A 20,532-nucleotide genomic window follows, 5' to 3' on the forward strand; every position below is an offset into this window, starting at 1 on the left:
TATGTTCAGAGTAGCTTATTCATAATAGCCAAAACTAAAAATAATCCAGATGTCCATCAACAGGAGGATAAACAAATTGTGGTACATCTATACTCAGCAAAAAAGGGGAAAGTACAATTGACAAGCAACAACATGGCTGAATCTCAAAATAAGTATGTGAAAAATGTACTCCAATTATATAAAACTCCAGAAAGTGCAAACTTATCCAGAGGGACAGAAAGCAGGTCAGCGGTTGCTTGGGAAGGGGGAGGGAAGAGGGTGCAGGAAGAAATGTTTACCAAGGGTGCAGAACTTTGACACGTTATGAATACTGTCACTCCCCAGGTTCATCAGTTGAAATCCTCAGAATATGATCTCATGTGGAAATAGAGCCATTGCAGATGCACAGAGTTAAGCTAAGCTGAGTTCATATTGCAACAAGAGAGGACCCCTAAGCCAAAATGGCTAGTGTCCTTATAAAAAGAATTCCAGTTGAAGAGATACGCAGAGAGGAGATGATGTGTATCTATAAGCCAAGGAACGCCAAAGATGACCAGCACACCACCAGGAGGCAGAAGAGAAGAGGGGACAGATGGCCTTTCCAGGCCTCAGGAGGAACCAATACAGGGCTAACACCATGATCTTGGGCCTTTTGTCTCCAGAACTGTGAGACAATACATTTCTATTGTTCCAACCACCCAGTTTGTGGTAATTTGTTATGACAGCCCTAGGAAAATAATAAAGTTATGCACATTTGTATACTTTATGTGCAGCCTATTCTACACCAATTATCCTATCTAATAAAGAGGGAATATACTAATTGACCCTCACACCATCGTAAAAGATGGCAGCACCCACAGCCAATAAGGAGGGAATATGCTAATTGACTGCCCACCCTCAAAGATGGTGGTGCCCACAGCCAATAATATGATAATTGACTGTCATGCACTCAAAGATGATGGTGCCCACAGCCACAAGATGTTGGCGCCCAGTCCCCTCAGTCACCCAACATTGGCCTGAGGCGCAGGCAAGACTCAGATGGTGGCTGGTTTCCCAGGCCCCCCAAGGCTCAGGTAACCAGGGCTTGCTAAGGCTTGTGCTGCCAACTGTGGCAGCAGCAGAGGTGTGATGGGGTTCACCTTCCCCTGATCACCAGGTCGCCTCCTGCCCCTGAGGGCTCCCATACTGTGAGAGGGGGCAGGGTGGGCTAGGGGACCGCCCCCCTCCAATGCATGAGTTTTCAGGCACTGGACCTCTAGTACCCTAATAAAGCTGAAGTTTTAAAATGTGCAAAATAAAGAAACTAAAAAATAAAATGAAAGGGGCTCTGGGTTGGAGAAAAAAAGCAAGGCTCAGTGGAGAAAGGAGGGCCACGTGTGGAAAACAAGGAGATCAAGGGAACAGAAATGTACTGGATTCTGAGGCTTTCAGACCACACTCAGGTCCCACAATGCAGACAGCTGGGCTGTACCCTGAGGCAGAGGACTGAAGCTCTCTTTGGAGCTCTGACTAGCCTAAAATAAAAGACCGACCTTTCCACACTGAAGGCTCCCAACTAAACCCCCAGCCACATCAATCTTCACAAAAGCTTGGACAAGCCTCACCCATTACCTCAGAGCTGCCCATCAGCTTTCTAGTTCCCCACTCTTACACTGAAGACCAAATAAATATGCATAAAAGAGCATCTGGAAGGAAACAAACTGCAGACAGCAGAAAACAAACCAACCAGCCCGTCGATATCCTCCGAGATTAGTGAAAATACCTGCATCCTTGAAATGACTGCAGAAACAGAAACCCAACAAAAGTATTAGAAGGTAAAGCTGAGAAACTTTTAAAAAGTAAAGCAAGAGACATAAAGAGAGGTGGAAAAACAGGAGAGAAACAAGAAGTCAGAACGTCAGTGCCCGAATCTGTCTCCCTCCTTCGGAAACCAGTCATGTTTCTCCAAATGCCTACAACTCTTTCCATCACACAAACACAATTCAGAGCAGTCTTCACCCCCACACACCAGGGGAGGTGCCTCTGGGACAAAGGGATAAAGCCTCCCATGCCTCTTTGTCCTTCAAGGGTCAAGGTGAATCTGCATGCACAGAGTTCGAGATGGCCTCGCCAACTGTGTCCTCGACTCCATCCGCAGGAGCCAAGGGGCAGCCTGAGCACCGGGAGTAAGTTCGCCACTCCCCAACCGGGGAAAGTCCCAGCAAGCGCTGCCCTGGGACTAAAGCCATGCTTCCGAGACACCTCTGTCCTTGCAGCACACACAGGGTCACCACTATCTGCCTTGAGTGAACCAAGACTAATCTCAATATCCCCAACACTCTGTTTATGTCCATCTCAAAAAGGGTCACAGTTCTCTCTCCTACACTCTTCCCCAAAAGGCTCTGTACAGCTCTTTGTCTTCACCTCCTAATCTTTCCCAAAGCCTGAAACTCTTCCACTGTGCCCTCTGGATTACCATTCTATCATCAGCAATGCCCCCCGGTCCTCCATCTCTGCTCTAAGCACTCCCTTTACCCCAGTGCTCTAATAGGATCCTGCTTCCTCTGCAGCCCTCTACGTACTCCCACAGCCCTACATTTCTCCCACAGCTGGGCCCAAGAATGGAATGGGTGTCCCCTTGGTTTTTTTATTTGCGGTTGCCAAGCTATTCTCCCTCTAACCTCCCTAAAACTCCTAATCTTATCTCTTCCAATTATACTCACTACCCCTCATCATTGCCATCATCCCACTCTTTCTTCACTGTTCTAGCTCCCGTCTTGCACTCCCTCAAAACTATTCCTGTCTTAATTCTTGGCAATTTCAAAATACACCTAAGTAGTGGATTTCTTCTACAATTGATACCTTAGTTTCCGGAACACATACTCTCTAAAGATCTTGGCATCTGTTCCTTCTTGCCCTCAGCCACTCACTCCCACAATCAAGTACTATAGCTCATCATTTAGATCAGCGGTCACCAACCAGGGGTCCGCAGACCACTGGTGGTCCATGCGGTCCAAAAGGTTGGCGACTGCTGGTTTAGATAACTGCAATCTCTACATGCATCTAAACCACATATCTTCTCTCTAACCGCTACTCCAGATCTTCCCAGCTCATTCTCTCTGGACCCCAACTCCAAAAATCATTGGATGCCACTAGCACTGTAATCCACTGCTCCCATTTCTTTCCAGTGGGCCTTGATCTTCCTGGATGTCCTCTCAAACCTTCTTACCCAGTTTAATTTCTAGGTCCATCACCACTCTGTTGCACACACCCTTGCATCCTCTGCCCTATTAAACTTGTCTGATAAAAGCTAACTGCCTACTCCACATCTGCACCAATAAAGTTTAATGTGGCTGGATAAACACAATAAATGCATTCACACAAATCTCTAACATAACACATAATTTACTATATATCTATATATCTATATATCTATATATCTATATCTAAGCCTAAGTGACTGGCCAACCAGCCAACCAGCCAACGGGCCAGTAGCTATGACGTGCACCAACAACCAGAGGGCGAAGTTCAACACAGGAGCTGCCGAGCTGTTGTCACTTGGCAGTGGCAGTTCTCAGGTGACGCACCCAGAACCAGAGAGGTGGTAGCCCAATTCTGGGGTGCGCCACCTGAGAACCGCCCTCCCGCAATCCGGGACCCCTCGGGGGTACGAGAGAGCTGGTTTTGGCCTGATCCCCACAGGCCAGAACAACGGGCCCCACTGGTGCATGAATTCATGCACCAGGCCTCTAGTTAATTATATTTGTTGTATACTGCTAGGTCTTCTACCACTAGAATGTTCGATCCACTAGGGCAGGAATTTTTTTAAACTATTTTGTTCATTGAAATATCTCAAATGCCTAGAATAGTGCCTACTAAATAGTGGACTTAACCTACCATTGGAAAGTCTACAGCTAAATTAGTAATACACATATAGAAAAGCAAGTGAAAGGAACAGAACAACATTTGCTTTGGGGAAAATGAAGAGCTGTGGAAGAGATGAGAGGCAGTCCTAGTGCTACAAGGCTCCACTGTGAGGAGTGTTGACAAAGTCTATTAACATGAAAGGACTGGAAGGACACTGTTCCCTTACCAGGCAGATGTGGGGATAGGAGGTATATGTGTGTGGAAGGAACAGGGGATGAAAGAAAGCTAAATGCTCACCTTCCACAGGTGGATGACAACAGAGAAGGCCAAAACCAGAACAATTGAGAAGCAATGTAAGCATGTTATTTATATGCAAAGAAACAATGGTACACACCAAAGAATCAGGTAAAAGCACCAAGCAGGAATGATCTGGGGTAAGGCTGGGGGGCAGGAAAGAGCACTTCCGGCTTCATAGCAAGCTTTGTAGGACTGTTCGACCCTCAAGCTATGTGTCCTATACATTATTTTTTAAAAACAATAAGAGGTAAAATATGAATTATCTTTTTATCTTTCATATCTGACTTGAGTGTTGATATTTAAAATAAGCACATCTCTTTCTAGTGTACAATAGTTTGCTAACATTTTACCATGTGACTTAGTTACAATTAACATTACCTGTGATAGTAGCTCTTCCTTCTCTCCAGCAAGTTTTCGTAGCCTTACATCTAAAACAAACAAAAAAGGTTGTAAACTAAATCTGTCATAATATAGTATATGAACAATTAAAAATAATTCTACAAATTGAAAAAGAGCAAATATCTGATACACAATTTACAGCTCTGACTATCAAGACATGAAGGCTTGATGGTATAAGGAAAAGTACTTCATTATTCAACACGTATTTCCACACAATGGATATTTATCAGGGCACTAAATACACGTGCTCCCTAGAGCAGTGATTTTCCACTTAAAGACAAACTAAAGTACAAAGATCATTTCCTTGTTTCAAAACTTTGCAAGCTCTCACTAGTAGAGAGACAACTCAAATGCCAAGGGTGCTCCCACAAGCTTAATTAAGCCCTTAGCAGGAGAAAACAAAATATGGGATAGAAGACAGGGGTCAAGAGTGGGACTTAGAGAAGCTGGAACAAAAAAACCAGAGGAACACAACGCTGGAAGAAGCAATGGCCCACCACAGCTAGTGGGGGGAGGATGGGCCCAGCTCTAAAATGCAGGCCATCAAGGGCTAATCAGGCTTTATAGCAGGGTCACTGGGCCTGCTCCTAGCCTGGAGGGAGAAGCACATATATTAAAACAGGCCCTTGGGCTGAGGGGATACCCACAGACGAGTAAAAGCAGCATCTGACACCTAGCCAGCACCTCTTACAACCAATCAGGGTCCCAGCTAAGTGTAAGTTCGGGTTTCTTCAGCACCTTCCAAGCAGAGGAAACGCTCAGGATCATACCCATTCTCTAGAGCAGCTCTCTCTCGCCTTCTAGCCTCTGTTGCTTCATCAAAGTGCTCTACAATCACATTTCTGTAAGTCTGTACATTCGAGACTGTGTTCACTAACTTCAGAAGATTCCCCCCCAAGCCCCACTCTTATAGCCCACTCTTCTAGGAAACCTACACATCTACAAAAACATGAAAAAAATATTTTTTAAATAAGTAAAAGTAGGCTGATAATACAGTATCTATTGTATCTAGATCATTTTTTTTTTCCTGTAGAGCAAGATTCTTAGTGGAGATATTATAATTGGTAGACATCTATGTGGTTTCCTGAGAGAGGTGTCTCTAGAATCTGTGTAGTTTCCTGAGAGAAGTATCACTATAATAGAATCTCAAAGGGTTAAATTGAAGAGGCTTAGACAAGAGTCTCAGAAGCCCTGCTCTAGAAATAACACCGATATCTACCCTCTTGGTCATCTGTTTCTTGCCTTAAGAAACAAGGTGGCAAAGAGCTGTGAGAACCCTGGGATAAGCAGAACACAGAACCAGATGCTCCAGGAAGAAAATACACTTGGAAAGTCGCCTACCAGCCCACTGGTTCCCTGGGACCAGAAGGTTTCTATTTAATTGAAAAAGCAAAGTGCGATCTCTAAGTGAAAAAGCAACGTGTGTATACCGACAGCTTCCAGCCAGGGGACTCACAATGACCCAAATGCTGGTCTACCACAGTCAAGGATGTCTGAAGATAATGTGCCCCCATTTCTTCTCATTAAGGATCTAGATAAGACTCAGCCGAAATCGGTTTGGCTCAGTGGTAGAGCGTCGGTCTGCGGACTGAAAGGTCCCAGGTTCGATTCCGGTCAAGGGCATGTACGGTGGTTGCGGGCACATCCCCGGTAGGGGGTGTGCAAGAGGCAGCTGGTCGATGTTTCTCTCTCATCGGTGTTTCTAGCTCTCTATCTCTCTCCCTTCCTCTCTGTAAAAAAAAAAAATCAATAAAATATATTTTAAAAAAAAGAAAAAAGACTCAGATAGTCTTTGTGTAGTTTTTGTTTTTCAAGATGGTAAATGAACAAGCTGGAAGTCTAATAGCGTCACCTTAACCCAAGTTAAGGTAGTAACCAGTGTCTTACCTAGAGGACCCTCTCCTGCGGACTCCAAGACCTGAGCAGCTTCCTGAGACACCACAGTGATGGCTCCAACCACTGGTTCATGATTGACATCACCGTTGGGAGTGCCGTCGGGGATTATAACTAAGCCATGTTTCTGTGGGGAAGAAAAAACCCACCATCAAAAAGACGGCCCACACGGAGGGGGCATGCTCTGTGAGGTGACTCTGACAACAGGTTTGCCACAGGTGAAACCGGGCAGAGCTAGTTACATGGAACACAGCTCTGTAGAAGAAATGACTTAAGCCTACCAAACTTGGATTGAAGAACGATCACTGTGGTTTGTACTCATGCCAGGGAAGATGACAGGATGAAAGGAAGGAAGGAAGAAAGCGCTGAGGGACATGAGTTGCAGGCTGATGCTAACATACCTCTCCTGTCTTCACCGAATCCTTCAGGTCAGCCAGCTCCTCTCTGAGCATATCTCGCTCATTCCTAAGGCAGGCAATGTATTCCTTCTGCTTCTCTAGGGCCTGGTTTTAGACAGGGTAGCAAGGGACAGAATGGCACAGAAAAAAAGCAAGTGAAAGGGAGCAGAGAAGTACCCGAATCAAATAAAGATAAAGGCATAAAAGACAAGGCAACGTTAGGAGCTGGGAGGAAATAGGAAGTTAGATGGATATATATCTCCAGAAGGGAGTTTTAATAGCAACTGGTTAATCGTGCAGAAATTCGACAAAACATGCTTATCACATCAGGCAAGAAAACGAATCTTTCTTTTCCAGTCCATGAACAAACAGGAAACGGAAAACGAAGGCAGCAGTAATGGTGAAATAAAGTTGACCTTACTGATCTCCTAGTACCTTTTCATTTGGTGAATCAATCAAATAAAACCCCCAGATTTCACCTAAAATAGTTTATTCAAGAATATACTTGATTTTAGAAAAAGTTCTGGAAGAAAAAAGATCAGTATGCACAAGGTATTTTAATTAAATGTAGGCTGCAGTGATTTTTCTTCAAGTAGCATGGCAAAATATTCCTCAAATACCGCTTAATTAAAAATGGCTAATCTCCAAAGGGATTCTTGAGAACCCACTTTGTTAATGTAATTAAATACAATTAAGAGTAACTTGGTTTTCTGATGTACCTTCAAAATGTGAAAAGCAAAAATAACACACTGACAACATAAATACAGCCCACCTACGGAGTGTAGCAAATATGGGTTTTGGAATCTGGCTTTTGAGTCCTGGCACATACTAACTTGTCTTTGCCTCAGTTTCCTCATCTGAAAAGGGGCAGGGCTAACCTCAGCTCCCACAGCGTGGGCTCAGGCTTCAAGAGGCCCTCAGTGGAAAGCCCCACCAGCCATGCACGAGACAGGGAGGGCTCAGGGAAGCCAGCTGCTGTTCCCATTTGCATTTTCCTGCCACTGCCTGAATCTCACGGCTGTCAGAACTGAGGACAGTGCAGAAGCAGAAATGCACTTTGATCCTTGGGCCTCAAAATAATACCCTCGTTGGGCAGTCTATTCAGGGGCCTGACCGCTGGACTATTTGAAAAAGCCTTTCTCCATCCATTTGTTCATATAGTTAATGTTTTCTGCCAGCACTCCCATTAATCTGAGTAAACCACAACAGGTTACTTTCTTCTCAGTTTATTGGGTTTAGAAGTGGTCAATTGCTTAGTGACTGGTTGCTCAATAACTGGACAATTTTTAAAGCCATTATAATCCTATTCTGCAACCAAACTGGAAGTAAGGGATAAGAGCAACTACGATTTACACAGCTCAAACTACAATTTGCGTAGCTCCAACTACTATATAGACAGTGTTATATACACATAAATAAGTATATCTATATCTACATAATTTCTCCCTTATATAATCTGTATTTTGTCTTATGCCCATTTCACGAATCAGAAAATTGAAGCTCAGAGAAGTTATATATTTTTGCTCAATGTCACAGTAAGTGGCAAAGCTAGAAAATGAATCAGAAGCTCTTGCATATTTTTTCTATATGGCAGCACCATGAAGGCCACAATTCTGTTCCCAGATGCTGCTGGAAAAGTGGTCCACAGGTCAAGTCCTACTCCTCACTCAAACTGCAACATCAAAATCTAACTTCCCTTCAACAAATCACACTGTATGACATGTCTGGAGTCTGCCTGTGAATTAATAATGATTTTCTAATATCATAAGGCATTAATATTAACACTCCACTGCATTAATAACAAACGTAACACTAAGACAGCAAAGCACAAACAACACCCTTGTTGACAGTTGCTGTTCTGTCTGCTGGGTTAGACAGTTGTGGTTACGGGTGTGTCTGCGTGCGCAGGTAGGCCGTGCATCAGCACACGTACTGAGTTAGCGATCACTATCACAACATGCTCTGTATTAACACCACCACCAAACAGAAATGATCTCTTAGGAACAGACCAATTTGAAACCAGGAATTCTAGCAAATGCTCGAATATGCCATTTGCTCCTCTTCCACATCTTACAGCAGTGAATTTTATCTTACTTTTGGACTTTTTAATTTTGTCTTCCCATAATTATGGATGGGAAAATAAAATACATCCTGTAAGTGCTCTCATTTCACCACAAAGTTTCAAGAGGACTGAAATACTGTATAATTAGACCACATGTATTCACGCTGAATCTGAAATCTTCTGTATTACCTGACCATCTAACCACTACCCTTGTGTCTGCATTCAATAATAGTTCCTACAGTGAAATTTTTTTTAGGCCAAAAAGTACATGCTTGTGACAGTCTAAATAATTCTTTATCCCTGACCTAACCTCAAATTCCAGTGTCAAGAAGGCTTAAAGATATGTATAACAGGTTGAACTTTGGGCAACAGGTTAACTCTCCATATAATTGCACAGGGTAGTCAGAATGGGAGTGAGTCTTATACTGGAATATGTGGACATATAGGTACTTTGTATATATATTACATATGGCCACCTGGTGCTTGGAATAGCCTTGGGGATAAAGACATGAGCACTAGGATCAGTGAAGAACTAAAGAAAACAACTTTAACAGGAGAATAAAGGTCATGCTCTTCTATTAAGTTACTAAATTTAAATCTTGAAAATGAAGCTAGAGATGAGTGATAAATTAGGTAGTCATTGGCCATGTTGAAAATGTTGTAAGTGAAGAGAGGACCACATCACATATATTAGGCTGCTATAAACAAAACAGAAAACATGTTGGTAAGGATGTAGAGAAACTGGGACACTTGTGCAGAATTGATGGCAATGTTAGTGCAGCTGCCATGGAAAATATGGTGGTTCCTCAAAAAATTAAACCTAGAATTGCCATTTATGCAGCAATTCCACTTATGGGTACATACCCAAAAGAAATAAAAGAAGGGTCACAAAAAGATATTTACAAACCCATGTTCACAGCAGCATTATTTGAAACAGCCAAAAGGTGAAAGCAAACCTAGTGCCTATCAACAGATGATAGGATAAACAAAATGTGGTGGGTACACACAATGGAATATTATTATCTTAAAAAGGGACATCTGACATATGCTACAGTATGATAACCTTTAGGATATATGCTAAGTGAAATAAGCCAGTCACAAAAAGACAAATACTAATGATTCCACTCATAGGAGCTGCCTTGAGTCAAAGTCATAGAGACAGAAAGTAGATGGTAGTTGGGAGGGGTTGGGAAGAGGAAATGGGGAGTTGTAATTTAATGGGTACAGAGTTTTAGTCCTATTAGATGAAAAGGGTTCTGTGGATAGATGGTGGCGCTGAAAGCACGGCAATGTGAATGTACTTAATATCACAACTAACTCTACACCTTAAAGTAGTAAATTTTATGTTATTTGTACTTTGTCACAGTTTTTAACTTTTTAATTTTTATTTTTAAATGACAAACTATTAATACATGCAACAACTTGGATGAATCTCAAGGGAATTATGCTGAGTGAAAGAAAGTAATTAAAAAAGTTATATACTATATAATTCTACTTATATAACATTCTTAAATGGCAAAATTATCGAAAAGGAGAACAGATTAGTGGTTGCCAGAGCTTTAGACAGAGTAGGGGAGAGAGTAGATATGGCTATAAAAGGGCAACAGGAGGAATCCTTATAACAGTGATGAAAATGTTTTGTATCTTGACTATTTCAAGGTCAATATCCTGGATGTGGTATTGTACTATAGTTTTGCAAGATGTTGCAATTGGGGAATATCTCTTTGTATATTTTTCACAATTACATGTGAATCTACAATTATCTAAAAAATATTTTAAAAGTTTAATTTAAAAAAAAAATCCAAAGGAACACATTATTATATAACACATAGAAGCAAGAATCCCTTTATTTAATAATGCCAAGAGCCAAAACCAGTTTGGCTCAATGGATAGAGTGTCGGCTTGGGGACTGAAAGGTCCCAGGTTCGATTCCAGTCAAGGGCATATACCTTGGTTGCGGGCATATCCCCAGTGGGGGGTGTGCAAGAGGCAGCTGATCGATGATTCTCTCCCATTGATGTTTCTAACTCTCTATCTCTCTCCCTTCCTCTCTATACAAAATCAATAAAATATATTTTAAAAAAATAAAATAATGCCAAGAAACGTAAAAACTCAAATTTATATCTTGACCATCAGCTCAGCCTTTTTATAAGGAAAAAAAAAAAAAAAACTTTTAAAGAGCTATTTTATTGGGCTGAGAGATTTAGAATTTTTCTCTGGCCAGACCAAAATAACCAGTTTAAAATACTGAGATGATTATGCAAAATAGGAATCACAGGCTTGCTGATAGGTGCTAAAGAAAATTATTTAAGATCCTAAAAGAAACCCATTCTAGACAGTGACCAGATTTTAAACTTTTAAATTATGTACTTTGTGCTACACATTTTTTTTCCTTTTTTTAAATTTAAACTCATTTTAAGTTGGTTCGTGACAAACATGGATACTATTTTTCTTTCTTTTTTTAAAATATATTTCATTGATTTTTTACAGAGAGAATGAGAGAGAAATAGAGAGCTAGAAACGTCAATGAGAGAGAAACATCGACCAGCTGCCTCCTGCACACCCCCCACTGGGGATGTGCCCGCAACCAATGTACATGCCCTTGACCGGAATCGAACTTGGGACCTTTCAGTCCGCAGACCGATGCTCTACCACTGAGCCAAACCAGTTTCGGCTGTGCTACACATTTTTCACATCTCATTTTAAATTTCCCAAGTAAAAATTTAAATAAGATCAGTAGCTCACAATTTTAAAACTGTTAACAGAGTTGTTAATTTATACTGCAGAATGCTCTTCTAGTTTTGGGTAGAATTTTAGAAACTTGGTATTAAGTATTAGAAACTCTGAAAGGTAGCTTTATTTCTTTAAAGCTTTTGGTCTACCAAACTCCTCAGAAGGCATCTTGTTTCCCAGGTGCTCATTCTCATTAATGACAGGATGGGGTCACTGGAGGTGTGAAAAGAACTAGATATTAAACAGACTCCCCTAACAATGGAGGGTGTGATCCAGAGGGTTATGTCTATCACAGGTGCTCTTGGGGATCTTTGCTACCTTTCCTTAACCCACCTAACCCGTTTCCCCGCCACAGCCCATCCCTGAGAAGGTAAGCCCCTGGCAATTATGGCTATTGGGCCCCAAATGCGGAACAGATAGCTTGTGCCATGAGATGGGGCTGCCAGTCAAAGGGCACATGGGGTGAGCTGGTGGAAATCTTTTCAGCCTACTGTGCACTTGGGATCTACTTAAAGGGCTTAGCAAAAAAGCACTGAAGACTTTTCCCTTATCTGGGCCCCTGCTTTGGGGAGTTATGAGATTATAATTAGAGATGACCTCATAATTTGGCAGTTCTAGCAAATCTGACATTCCTATTCACTTCCGTAATTAAACTGATCTTAATCTCTTCCTATTTTACTTACCAAGGATTTATGGAATGCTAATAACCTTTCCCTCAGCCCCACTCCTTATCCTCTTGCTCCTTATCCAAATTGTTGCAATGTAAGGATATAAAGCTGCCCACAGAGTCTGGATTAAATGTCTGTGGCTGCTTCTGGATAAGAATCGTGAGGAAATAAAGAACAACTTCCTTAGACAGTTTCTACTGGTAAGTTTCACGAGCCCAAAGGCAGCTAGAGAGTGGAGTTCTTTCCAGGCATAGTATCAGGTTTTCCCCTAAAAGTTTGTCTTCTACTTATTATGTTTCATGCTGTTTAAATGCTTAAGAAGAGTCAAAAGGACAGATTTTTGGAATCTCTAAGTTAAATTATATTGGTCTATTCCTTGTCGATGAGCTTGGGATAAAGCCCAATTTCACTTCATACCCTAATGATTTTATCTTTCCAAAGAAGTGTCTCCTGGAGCTCAAACAGCTCTTTTGTCATGGTGTCTACTTTCTGCTGCATACGCTGATTCTCCTGCAGAGGAAGAGGGGAAGAGAGGTAATGAAAGAGCAGAAAGAAACAAGGAAGGGGGTGAGAGAGGAAAAAGAGAAATAAAAGAAAGATGATTTTAAAAAACAGTAAAAGGGGACCGGCTGTGATGAACAGGAAAAGCAGGAGTTGCTTGCTGAAAGGAAGGCAGACATCCAGCGGCTGGGAGACAGGACTCGCAGTGGCTCACCGCTATAGAGCAGGGAAGGGACTGGAATAAGTTCCAACCACAGCTATGTGGCAGCAAGCCAGCTAGGGTTTCTGTGTGCATCCAGCCCCACATGTGGACTCTTCCTGAGAACTGCCTTTTCCAAACATGGACAAACTTACATTTCTAAAGAGGAAAATTCAGATTTGCTTATGATCCTTATCATAAAGGACAACCAGTAGTTTTAAACTTTATTTTCTAAGCAAAACTAAACACACACACACACACACACACACACACACACAAAAACAAACAAAAAAAAGAGAGACATATCTTAGCTTTGTCATTTTGAATTTTTGTTAGAATCTATGCTAGGAAGAAAATCATGCATTATAAATACACCAATGTTTAGAAAAACTAGAAATTAGTATATAGTCATTCTTAAACAACTCTTCTGTTTAGACAATGATGCTCAATTATCCTTTTATGTTTAACAGGCTTTGTTTTATGCATTATTGGTAAATTATGATCTCCTACTTTCCTTAGTCACACATTTCTTATTTATTTTACCATGTGATTCTGCAGACCAAAAAGCATTGTTTTGTCATACTCAAGAATTTTCAGTTATGCATACACAGAAATGGCATGTGAGGTAGTAGACACAGGAGGATGGTAAATGCTTTCAAAGATCTCTTGGTGGACCACACTGCTTCCCATTCCTAAAAGGTTGCCAACACTGATGCTCAGAGTCCCTCCACCAGGAGAAAGTTGAAGTCAGCACTGGCCAGCCTTTGCCTTTTTGTATATAAGGTGCCTCCACAACTTCTTATTTGCATCTACCTCAGTGAGGATCAAGCTTCTTATTCCCCCAGAACCATGTCCCCAAAGACAGCATTCACTACATTCCAAAGAACGATGTACTCTGTAATCCTTCCTTTACCCATATCCTAAGATGTCTGTAGAAAAGAATGTGCTTAGGAATAAAAGCAATTACAAAAGCTTCTATTATTAAAAAGGGGACTGTTTATAGGGTTCATAGTATTAATTGTTTAAGCCTTTATGGTTCACGTTTGTGAAATTGTAAGGTACAGCTAAATATGAAGAGACAAGTGGTAAACTCTTTGCAGTATTTTAACTCCTTTCCCTCCCAATGCATACCCCCTCCCATTCAATGTATTTTTTCAAAATTCAGTATTTCCTCAGTTCATGTACATACCTCAATAAGCTCATCTCTTTGCCGAAGGCCTTCTTTAAGTTCATCCATTTTATGCTGCAGCACACTACACATATGTTTCTGCCTTTCTAACTCCTGTTATTAAACAAAAGATACAGTTTACCCAGATAATGGCACACAGCAAAATGAAACATGTACAACATAATAACACAGAGGCTAAGTATGTCCTCCAGAAACACCCCTGAACTGCCCATTCAGAGTAACTTAGGAAAACTCTGTGGTCTATGGAAAGGTACAGAAATTTTTCATTTTTCATCTTATAGGAATAACCCAAACTAATCAATGGCAAAATTACTTGAAACAATGAGATGACTTAGTAAAGTAACAGGTTAAAAAATTACCACATGAAATTAAAACAAATAAATTTAAGAAATACATTCATGTAAACTTGCAAGAATATATAAAATCTATCTGAGGAAAATTATATAAAACATTTGTGAATGACAGAGAGCCAATGGAAAGGCATTTCATCTTTTTGGAAAAAAAAGACTCAACTATCATAAAAATGTCAGTTCTCTCTCAAATTAATCCATACATTTAATTAGAGCAAGAAAAGTTGATTATAAAGTACATCTGGAAGAAAAAATGGACAGAAAGCATCCTGAAAAAGAAGAAAGCCAGCCTTATTAGATATCAGAACATATTATAAGGCCCACATAATGAAAACGTTGTTGTGATGCCTCATGAAGACAAATCAATGAAGCAAAATAGAACAACCAAAAATAGACCCAATTACAATATATTAAGTAGAACCAATAGACAAATACATTGAACAACAACAAAACTAAAAAAGCATCTCAAATCAGTAAGAAAAAAAATACTTTAAATTAGTGTTAGGATTACTAGATATCTGCATGGAAAAAGAAAAGTGAGACCAAACCTTGCACCATACATCAGGACCAATTCCAAATGGATCAGAAATGTTCAGAAAGAAGGAAGGGAAATGGAGAGAGCAAGGGAGAGGGTGAACAGTTATAGTACTAAAGAAAAGATGAGTGAATTTTTATAACCAATGAATGAGGAAAACATTACTAAAAGTGGCTAAAATTTTGTAAGCAAGAAGGTGAAAGAGATAATAAATTAAATAAAAATAAATTTAAAATAAATTTTAAAAAATAAATAGCAAAGACTAAAAATAGAGTAAAATGATTGCAAAAAATAGTTACAACTTATATGAGACAGAAAGTTACTCTCTATTATAGTCTCTAAAACTAGAAAGAAAAAAACACACTACTATATAGAAATATGGATTAAAAGGTGGAGAATTCACAGGAAAAAAAATTGTTTTGAACATGAAAAGATCATATTAAGAGAAATAGAGATAAAAATTGTATTTCTCATTATAACACTAGTAAGAGTCCAAAAACTTGACAAAATAATTCAGAAAATTACTATGAGATAGAAAACAGGCCCTCTCACACATTTTGGTGGGAATACAAAATGTTATAACTCTTATGGAGGGAATAATTCGGCAGAATCTAGCAGCCTTACCATACCTTTTGAGCCAGGTAAACCCACTTTGATAATGCCCCAAAATTAAAAAGACCTATGAGTACATCATTTTTGCAGGACTATTTTTAACAGTAGGAGACTATGAACAACTTGAATGCCCATTAATAGGGAACTGCTAGAATAAACTATAGTACATCCACACAATGAAAAATCTATACAGTGATTTTAAAAAATGAGGAAGATCTCTATATAACACAATCATAAGGTGGTTAAATCAAGGTGCAGAATGGTATTTACAGTATGCTACCATTTTTTAAGAAAGGAGGAACAAATATATTTGCAAATATTTTTTGAATGACAAAAATATATATCTTCTTAGATTTAAAAATGGAAGAATAAACTAGAAATTTAAAATTTTAAGGAAGGAAATTTTTAAGGAAGGGTGAAGAGAAAAGAGCTAGAAGGTTGACTTCTTTGAATGTGTTTTTTGTTGATTTGACTTCAGATATATATAAACATTTTAAATAACTGTAAAACAAAAATAAAAAGCAATTCCTTGGGGAAGCAACCCAAATATCCTCTGATATATACATGGATTAATGTAGCATAGATAGATAAATAGATAGAGAAGTCTTATTCAGGAAGGAAATCCCATTATAAGCTACAAAATGAACGAACCTTGCTTGAGAGCATTATGCTAGAGAAATAAGTCAGTTATGAAAAGACAAATATATGAGTCCACTTATATGAGCTATCTAGAGTAATAAAACTCATAGAGACAGAAAGGAGAATGGTGGTTGCCAGGAACTGGGAGGAGGAGAAAATGGGGAGATATTTAGAAAGTACAAGGTTTTAGTGTTACAAAATGAAAAAGTTTTGGACATATGTTTTACAACAATGTTACCAGTCCAGAACTATACACTCTAAAATGATTAAGATGGTAAATTTTGTTTTATATATATATTTTTTTACCACAATTAAAAGTAAAAATAATTTAAAAATAAAAAGTAAAAAAGCCATTTCTAAATATTGAAATAAATGCAGGGAACTATATAACCAGTTAGCAACATAAGCACAGGGACAGAAACTATTTCAAGTAACTTTTAAAAACAAGGGTTGGACTATACGTAGCCTAGCAGTCAAATAACAACCAACAGAACAAAACAAAAGACATAACTATTTTAAGTAATTATATTGTTGGTGGTAATGTTGTTATTCTGGGTACTGTGGGATAAAGCAATGAGCATAGAATATAACATAATTACTATCATCCTCAGTGACTTTAAGAACTGAAAGTGGTAGTGTGGGGAAAAAAGGGATGTACATATACTAGTATAAGGAAGACTCTAAGTAAAAACCCTAGAGTCCTGAACATGAACTAGAACCATGAGCACACACTCATATTTTGACTTTAAAAACTTTTGTTTTTAAATTACTTTTTAAAATATCCCACATACATGTTCACCTGATGCTAAAAAAGCTTATAATCAGCAATGAACTTGGTGGCAAGTGCAACCCTGGCAACCATAGTAAGCTATATTGTTAAAATGTGCAGAGGGGAAATTTAGTTTCACTAAAAGAGAAGTAGGGTTCCTTGGACAAACAGCTGACTCAGATCTGTGCAGGAAATGTACCAGATGAGCCTGGAACACCTTCTTGTGTTAGACAGCAAAGAAGCAATCAAAAATAGACTCTTGAGCCCTAGCTGATTTGGCTCACTGGATAAAGCATCAGCCTGTGGACTGAAGGGTCCAGGTTCAATTCTGGTCAAGGGAACATGCCCGGCAGTGAGGGCCTGAAGTGGAGGGGGAAGGGAAGTGGGGGGAGAGAAAGGGAGGAGGGGGCGGGCTGAAGGGGGTTGATGGGTGGGAAAAGGGGACATATGTAATATTTTCAACAATAAAGAATTTAAAAAAAAATAGATTCTTGTCAAAACTTGGGAATCAACCTGAAGAGGTTCACATTAGTTAAAGGTAGGACAACTTGAAAATTAGTTAGAATCAATCTATCTATCTATCTATCTATCTATCTATCTATCTATCTATCAAAGCCTAATATGTAAAGTGTCTCTTTGGGAGTTCTACCAACCGGGACTTCAATCGCTCACTATGATGTGCACTGACCACCAGGGAGTGGCATGGAACAAAGGAGGACCCCGGTCGGCTGCCCACAGCTGAGGAAGGAAGGCCCTGGCCAGCAGCCACTAGGGACCCTACCCATACACAAATTTTGTGCACTGAGCCTCTAGTAAAATCTGTAATTGATTAAAATCATCAAATGTTTGAATACTTGACTTCATAATATTTTTTAAAAAGAAACCAATAATGGATGACTATGAAAGAATGCTAAACAACCAATTCTTTATTTTGAAAACTCTTTATCTTGCCCTTCCTATTTATTAAATATATTTTATTGATTTTTTACAGAGAGGAAGGGAGGGGGATAGAGTTAGAAACATCAATGAAAGAGAGACATCGATCAGCTGCCTCCTGCACACCCCCTACTGGGGATGTGCCCGCAACCAAGATACATGCCCTTGATCGGAATCGAACCCGGGACCTTTCAGTCCGCAGGCCGATGCTCTATCCACTGAGCCAAACCGGTTTCAGCAATCTTGCCCTTCCTATTTTAACTGTCTGACCTGAGTAGTAAGAGATGAGGGGACATTTGCTTTAAAGATGGAGTTACACTTTAATTTTCCCTCTGTAATTTTAATAACATAGTTTATAGAGCTCTAAAGAAAACATACATATATTTCTGACCCATGTCTCCATAATGCTGTTTCTAAATTACTGATTAAAAATTTTCTCCAATCATTCAGAAAACAGTTTTTCTTGAAAAAGAAAAAACTGAACCATCACCCTGCAAGTCTTTGAAGCTTTGTGAAGTTCTAGCCAGTCAAAACAGGAAGAAATAAGTAATTAACTGTAACTGTCCCAATTAAGAGATAGAAAATAAAGATAAAATTTGAGTTATATTTTCAGAAACTAAAGAAGGCCATAAGCTTCTCTTTAGTAAAGTAAATCTTATAAAAACTTAAAAAGAAAAATATTTAGGACCTGCTATGTTCTGTCAATTTCCTTGGACCAACTGGTTTGACTGAAACATCACTCCCAGGTATGCTGCATGTTTTCCATTAAGCCCAGCACTTTTTAAATGGCAGATTTTAATTTTCTGATCCAAAAGAAAAGTGCAATACAAGATGAGCAGTTACCTTTGATTTTTCTTCATTTTCTCTATAAAATTCTGCCATCTGTTCCTCTTGTTCTTCAATAACATCCTTGAGGGTATCTACCTGGTAGATCAAATTGTTCTTCTCGTTGTCTAACTGTGCATTAGAAACCATGGCTTTCTTGTATTTTTCTTCCACTTCAGACAGAGACTCCTAAAAGAAAGTCCAAGTCATGAGCCTGCTACCTAAAATATCACGTTCACATACATATACTATATACAATATATAACAGGAAAAGACAGCACTGGCACAAACACATGAAGATGCACTTTTGCAAAATACAAGCAGTTTGGGGAACTCCTTGTTTAGTAACATGCACACACAACAGGGGGATGATAAGTCACAAGGCCAATGAAGGGCTTTATATGCCCTCTGCTATCCAAGGCGAGAAAATCAAGAGCAATGTTGCCTCTGAGAGATGAAAAGATGTGTAGACAACGTGTATTTGTCAAAGAAACAAAATGAAGACTCACTAAGGTTTTCAGAAATGTTACTCTTATAGTTTTAACAACAAGCTGTTTGGTATTCAGAATGCAATGGTACAACAGAATACAGCCGCACTTTATACAAGTAAACTTCATACTCATTTGAATTTTGCTACTTCCTAGACATTTGTTTTCAGTATTTTCCTGGACTGCATAATGGTGCTAATGTAAATGTATAAACATTTATTTCTAGCAATTATTCAACTTTTAGTCATAAGTAAGTAAACAATTAAAAAAATGATTTCTAATAAAAGAGTTACGATGCCCTGGACAGTGGCTCAGTTGGTTGGAGCATCATCCAAGGTGATTATGTTCAATTCCTAGTCAGGGCACTTACCCAGGTTTTGAGTTTGATCCCTGATTGGGGCATGTGCGGAGGACAATCGATGAATGTATCAATGTTTCTCTCTCTCTCCCTCCCTCCCTTCCTCCTTCTTCTCTCTAAAATCAATTTAAAAATTTTAAAAAAGAACTACCACAAAATGCTTGAAATTTTATATTCTAAGTTTTCTGCCTAAAATAGCTTATAAGTCTGTTCTTCAATGACTATGTCTAATTTGGTAGATTACTACCGCCTAGTAGCTTTTTTAAAGCTAAAAAGAAAAAATATTTCACATAGAAAAAGTCATCACTGTTGGAAATAAATAACTAGTGCAAATGTTGATCAATGCTATGGAAATGAGAGTCCAGAACATTTATATTTATGATCAACTGATTTTTGACAAGAGTATTCAAACAAGTCAATGGAAAAAAAATAATTTTTTCAACAAACAGTGCTGGGACAATTGAATATCCATATGCAAAAGAATGAAGCTGGACTACTATCTCATATCACACACAAAAATGAACTCAAAATGAATGAAAGACCTAAATTAAGAGCTAAAACTATAAAACTCTCAAAGAAAACATAGCTATAAATATTCATAAACCTAGAGTAGGCAATGGCTTCTTAGACATGACAATAAAAGCACTATCAATAAAAGAAAAAATAGAACATAAAAATTTTTAATGGCAAACAATACCATTAAAAAAGTGAAAAGACAACCCGTAGAATGGGAGGAAGTATTTATAAATCTTTTGTCTGATAAAGGACTTGTATCCAGACTATATAAAGAATCCTTACAGGTCAATAATAAAAAAAGACACATAATTCAATTTAAAAATGGGCAAGGATTTGAATA

At 39.1% G+C, this 20,532-nt stretch overlaps 1 protein-coding gene across 27 annotated transcripts in view; it reads right to left on the reverse strand.

Annotated features, from left to right (window-relative positions):
- Window positions 1-20,532, reverse strand: part of LRRFIP2 (LRR binding FLII interacting protein 2) — a 94,141-nt gene that overhangs the window by 4,044 nt on the left and 69,565 nt on the right. For 16 of the 27 annotated variants that reach the window (XM_084902798.1, XM_084902795.1, XM_084902811.1 and 13 more), the window contains 6 exons: window positions 18,849-19,019; window positions 14,165-14,257; window positions 12,693-12,785; window positions 6,816-6,917; window positions 6,409-6,541; window positions 4,501-4,550 (listed from right to left, as the gene is read on the reverse strand). In XM_084902798.1, coding sequence (XP_084758924.1) covers window positions 4,501-4,550; window positions 6,409-6,541; window positions 6,816-6,917; window positions 12,693-12,785; window positions 14,165-14,257; window positions 18,849-19,019 — 642 coding nt within the window. The remainder of the gene's footprint in view (window positions 1-4,500; window positions 4,551-6,408; window positions 6,542-6,815; window positions 6,918-12,692; window positions 12,786-14,164; window positions 14,258-18,848; window positions 19,020-20,532) is intronic. The other 11 variants (XM_084902800.1, XM_084902799.1, XM_084902796.1 and 8 more) reach the window with 2 other exon arrangements.

This window comes from Pipistrellus hanaki (assembly GCF_964339955.1).
Source record: "Pipistrellus hanaki genome assembly, chromosome: 13".
Classification (NCBI taxonomy): domain Eukaryota; kingdom Metazoa; phylum Chordata; class Mammalia; order Chiroptera; family Vespertilionidae; genus Pipistrellus; species Pipistrellus hanaki.